This window comes from Amphiura filiformis, chromosome 5 (genome assembly GCF_039555335.1).
Source record: "Amphiura filiformis chromosome 5, Afil_fr2py, whole genome shotgun sequence".
In the NCBI taxonomy this organism is placed as follows: Eukaryota; Metazoa; Echinodermata; class Ophiuroidea; order Amphilepidida; family Amphiuridae; genus Amphiura; species Amphiura filiformis.
The window spans coordinates 69,509,014-69,515,013 of NC_092632.1; the positions used below are offsets into that span (position 1 = coordinate 69,509,014).

The 6,000-nt window shown below is 37.2% G+C and overlaps 1 protein-coding gene across 2 annotated transcripts in view; it reads left to right on the plus strand.

Moving 5' to 3' along the window:
- The window catches only part of LOC140153632 (pecanex-like protein 1), a 77,473-nt gene extending 73,056 nt beyond the window's left edge, over positions 1-4,417 (plus strand). For both annotated transcript variants that reach the window (XM_072176427.1, XM_072176428.1), the window contains exon 37: positions 1,328-4,417. In XM_072176427.1, the coding sequence (XP_072032528.1) occupies positions 1,328-1,597 (270 nt within the window). In that variant the 3' untranslated portion in view covers positions 1,598-4,417. The remainder of the gene's footprint in view (positions 1-1,327) is intronic.
- Positions 4,418-6,000: the final 1,583 nt, after the last annotated feature.

The window sequence follows — 6,000 nt, forward strand, 5'->3', positions numbered from 1 at the left end:
AAACCATTTTGGCTGTACTCCCTTATCATGTTGCATATCAACTAAAGGAAGAAGAACTAGACTTAGCTGTGGTCTAAGACCACGAACACAGCCGTGTTTTGACGCCTTAATGACCTTTGACCTCAAAATATATAAACGCCCATAGACATTGGCTAATGTCAATGTATGGGTCCAAGTGGCACCACTTTGCTATGTTATTTGTGGCAGAAAGGGGCATTTTGAAGGTTTTTCGTTCTCAGACCGGAAGTGACCCCTTAATGACCTTTGACCCCAAATGAAAAAATACCACATGTACAATAGGTAAACACAATTCACGTGTGAATATACCATCACGCTCCAATGTTTTTCTTAGCAAATAAAAAATTGTGAAGGTTTTTCGTTTTATACCGGAAGTGACCCCTTAATGACCTTTGATTCCAAATTTGTGAGGACCCCATAGACACTGGGTAATAACAATGCATGTGTGCAAGTGGCGCCACTGTCATACGTTATTTGTGGGAGAAGAAGCATTTTAAAGGAATTTCGTTTTATACCGAAGTAGCCCTTAATGACATTTGACCCTAAATAAAAAAAATACCACATATGGACAGAGTAACTACAATTTATTTGTGAACATACCGTTACTGTCCTATGTTTTTCTTAGCAAATATAAATTTTTGAAGGTTTTTCGTTTTATACCGGAAGTGACCCCTTAATGACCTTTGACCTCAAATCTATGAGGACCACATAGACACTGGATAATAACAATGCATGTGTGCAAGTGGTGTCACTCTCCTACGTAAGCTGTGAGAGAAGAAGCATTTTGAGTTGAAATCACGTTTTTGACCCCTATGACCCCTGCTTGACCTTTGACCCCACGAGTTTCATATGACATGTAGGGGCATGGTCAATGATGTTTGTGACCAAGTTAGGTCAAAATCGGTGTAAGCATGTAAGTGCTAGAGCAAATGTAGTGGTCGGCAGAAGAAAGAAAGAAAGAACCTGTAAGAAAAAAGACACAGCCGTGACTAACGTCACGGCTGTGTAAAGATTATTCATGATAAACAGAGATTTTACTTGATATTTCATCCCACATCCATGGGATTTCATCAGAAAGTGAGGTGGAGCGGTAAACACCTGGTCATGTGACCCACAGGGTAACCCGGGGTCACATGACATGATAATCGGCTTGTAGATGCTGAGTGGCATATGTCTCCCTTGTCTTGGTTAAAGACTGGATCCAAGGAGGCTATGTAGTAGGCTTCTTTGATTATTCATATTTTTACCCTTGATCACAATTCTGGTAGAATACTAAATTTAATACTTACAAACGTTTTCATATCAACAGATAATTGATCCAGGATTAGTGTACAACAATTTAAACAAATTTGTCATGTGGCCTGACGAGAACATGAAACAAAATGGCGGACGCAGCGGATGGAAAGGCTGGGAACCGGAGGAGGGTATGGAAGGAACTGTTATCCATTCCTGGATACCGTGCCATAGAGAACAGCTACGAAGGTCTCACCTGGACAAGACCATTTTACTAGTGCAAATCGAGAACAAATATGTGCCAATCAATGAGCTTGGAGTGCTTGATCTTGGAGCAGAGGTATAACACACGGAGATGGGTTGGGTGGGGAGATTTTACATGATTGTAGTATAGTCGTCATATATATGCAGAAACAAGTTGTTGGTGTGGAGGATATTATTATGCGCATATTAATGTGGTAGCCATTTGGATAAAAGTTCACGAGGATATCTCAATGCAAGGACAACAGAAGAGTAATGGATCAAGTCATCGGTCATTGAATGTTGATGTTGAAGTATCACCATATGTGACACGATGAAGGGAAATGAGTCGGATGTCACTAATATCGATTTTGAGATATTGGCAAAGAAAGTGTTAAAATGCTTTTGTTTTATATTGTTTTCAACAATTGATAAATTGACGTAACTTTGCAACAATACGTTATATCAACATGAGGTTTTCAGTTTTTGAAAGCTCTAAATGTCCTCTTTAGAAACATATGCAAAACTCATTTTCGACCAGGATCTACATGTGACTCATTCCCTTTGATCATGTCACATATTGTTAAAATAAGGGATTCCATCACATAGCCATTTGCACTCCAACATTGCCTGTTGCGATATGTTTTTTTAAGTGGGGTGCAAATTTTTTTTAACAATAAGCATTCTATTACACCTCATCCTGCCATGTTCAAATGACATTGGGATATTCCACTTGAAATACATACGCCCCCTCTGGAAGACATGACCTTAATCTTCAATGTAGGGAGTGTGAATTTCAAATGTGGTTACCTGAATGGGTGACTCCATTTGAAAGCTACACCCCTTGTGTGGGAGATTAATGTGATGTCTTCTATAGGGGGTGTATGGATTTAAACTGGAATAGCCTGTTGCACCTCAACTTTAATAAGAAGCAGGGTGCAATTTGTCGACACATGTTCGAAAAATTATTTGAGGCCTGATTGCAAATATGATCATGTTGAATAGTTGGAAAAGCAGGAAAACTGAGCAAAATACATATCTGATCAATGCAATCAATATTAAATGAGAAACTTGAGAAATCAAGTTTTTCAGCTATATACTACCAAAGTTTTGTTTTCATTGGCCATCGTTGGTTATAAGGGCTGGTTATCCAACCCTTACACCCAGAGGTTATTTTTTATAATAAAATAAATCTTTGGGAAATAGTTTTCCTGCTCCACAATTTGAACAATTAACATAAAAAGTTCATTTTGCACAGTTTGTTGCATGTTAAGTGTGGTTTCCAAGTAAGATCTGTTCACCCCAAAATACAATTTCCAGCTTAATTGCTATATAAGAATATGAAGTAACATTCAAGTGTGGACCAGTATCTTAGCTAGCCGCCTGTCATTTTGGACAGAGTTTGCTGGTCAAGAATGGACGGACAAAATGGATACCTTTGACAGATGCTAAAATGATAATTAAAACTTGAGAGGAGATCATATTTACATTAAACGGTCACAGATCAACACATTTGAACTGTTTTAACCTCAATAGTCCATTGAGCTTTTGAGTAGACATGATTGTGTACCAAATAAGGCCATTGGGCTATTCCAGTTTGAATCCATACACCCCCTATCTAAGACATGACCTTAATCTTCCACACAGGGAGTGTGAATATCATATGGGGTTACTTGAATGGGCAACTCCATTTAAAATCTACATTTCTTGTGGGGGAGATTAAGGTCATGTCTTCCACAGGGGGTGTGTGGATTTCAACTGAAATAGCTGATTCCTACACGCAATTGAAAGCTCTTTAAATTCCCAATAGGCAATTTTATTGAAATGAAAGGCATCCCTCAATTTCTCGCAAAGGCTGGTGTAGACCCGCAGCAACAGATCTTTGTATGCAAGTCAATACAAACCATTCTATGACACATTCACTCACTGCTCTTACAATTGAGTTTGGAAAAAAGAAACACTAGTTTCTTTGAATTTTGAATTTCTTCTTAATTTTATTGAAATGAAAGGCATCCCTCAAATTCTAGCAACGGCTGGTGTAGACCCGCAGCAACAAATCTTTGTATGCAAGTCAATACAAACTATTCTATGACACATTCACTCACTGCTCTTACAATTGAGTTTGGAAAAAAGAAACACTAGTTCTCCATTTCTATATTGCAGTGACTTTTATTTGTTTGCAATGTAGCAACATGAATATTGAATGCAATATATGAATTTTGCAGGACAATGTTTCATCATTTTTATATGCATTCATGATAAATTGAAATATTGATTATATGAAATAAGCCACTATTTCGTAATCTGTAACTTTGATTCAACTATTCAGCTATAACTGAACAAATGTTGCACATTGTATTTTCTGTTATATGCTTTAGAGTAAGGAATCCCGATATTTACAAAGTGAAGTGTTTCCCATTTTGATACATTAAGTGAATTATCTTTTGAGTAAATTCATAAAGGTGCTCCATAAGCAACAAATTATAGAGTCCTTGCGATTTCCAAACGTATGTATCAAACGCTCGTGCATCTATTCAAAATCCGGACACATGAGAGTGATTTTAAATAGATGTACGGGCGTGTAATAAGTAAGTTTGGAAATCGCAAGGTCTCTACTAAGTGACTAATTACCCACATGCCGAATTTCCTGCATAATATCAAAGCTGATTGAAATAATGCCGCAATGTTAAAAAGCCTCCTGTATAGCTCTTGGTTGACTGCACTCCATTTCCTTTTAAGTGGAACTATCAAGTTTTAGCATTAAAACAGCTGTTGTGTCAGAGGCAATGTATCTGATGCTTTGGAATTACCGTGCTGACCCCCTGATCTGCTCTGATGAGGTCACATGCTATATATACCTATTCGTAGTGGTATGAAATGAATGTAGATTGATGTGGACCTGCCTCGTCCATGATATACAATAAAGATTATACAGTGGAAACTCGTTAATACAAGCTCTGATAATACAAAAAACCTGATAAGACAAGCTTGATTTTCAGGTCCCTGGCATTGGAATCCCTATGTAATATGTGATGGATAAGACAAAATCCTGATAAGACAAACTAAATTTTGTGGCCCCACAAATTTCGTATTAAAGAGTTTCCACTGTAATATGAAAGTACCCATACTTATTTGTTATTTTTTCGTGACCAGATTTGAACAGACATCATGTAGGCTTTACTCAACAAGTAAATATGTAGCTGCGACTCTACCAAATAGTTCAAATGTCTATATTTTTAGACAAATTGATTTGATTACTGGTCTTCCATTTCATTAAATACAAATTTAAGTGGTGTAATTTGTGATCCTTTGTTAATAGATCTTAACAAAACCTGCTAATGTGGTTTGGTTTTTATTGCATACAAAGATTATGAACAGCTTTATTCTACCAACTAAATCATTTGAATTTAAGCTAGCTGTAGATTTGTAATCCATTTTTATGAATTGGTCACACCAAGTTTTATTGGGCTATTCCAGTTGAAATCCATACAACCCCTATGGAGGACATGACTTTAATCTCCCACACAGGGGGTATAGATTTCGAATGGAGTTGCCCATTCAGGTAACTCCATTTGAAATTCACACTCCCTGTGTGGAAGATTAAAGTCATATCTTCCATAGGAATATCCCAATTCTAATAGTTAATATCTTCTAAGACTCTTTACAAGAAACATTGTACCATGAAGAAGTCATGCAGGGACAGGCGATTTGCGCGGAACTTTTTTTCCGCGCAATCTCTGCGCAATTGGCTATTTTTTTCCTATGGGCAGGGATACATGATTTGCACTGAAATAAAGTTCCGCACAATCTCCGCGCAATTTGCTATTTTTTTTCTGCGCAAACCGCCTGTCCCTGGTCATGAGTAGAAAACAGCTACATGAAAATGAGTAGAACAAATCCTTTGTGGTAAAAAATTGCTGGTATTTTTTCAAACATGTTACATTAATTTGCTCATTCCACTTAATTGCAGCCATGGCTATGTTTATTGTGCAATAATCAACATCTGCTATTATAATTGGGTAAAGAACAACTTTCACAAGTAAATATTTTGATACCTGGAACTTGGCTTGTTGGTCATTGATCCGAGGCGCTATCTAGGTCAGGAGCAGATAAATTATCCGGTCGATGTCATTCCTGCTTCGCTTCGTCTAACACCTGTTTTTTATATGCAGCCATTATAAAGATGAAACTTGATCGTCTTGATTACTGCAGCATACAAAAATAGTTTTTTATTTAGAAATCTACATGTAACAATGTATCAGTATCAGTATCAGTGCCTGTGAATTTTAACCCCCAGAGCACTACCTGGCTACCTGCCAATCTAACATTGCCTCTGATTGGTTAATTACATGATAGTTTCACTTTAATCACCAATCAGAATGGAGCTTTGCAAATAATTCACCCCAATTTTTTGGTGTGGTGAAAATTATTCTAACAATGTTACAGATTGGGCCAATTAATAATGAAAACTTCTCTTTGGCCAATCGGCAGGTAGTTCTCATGGGGTTA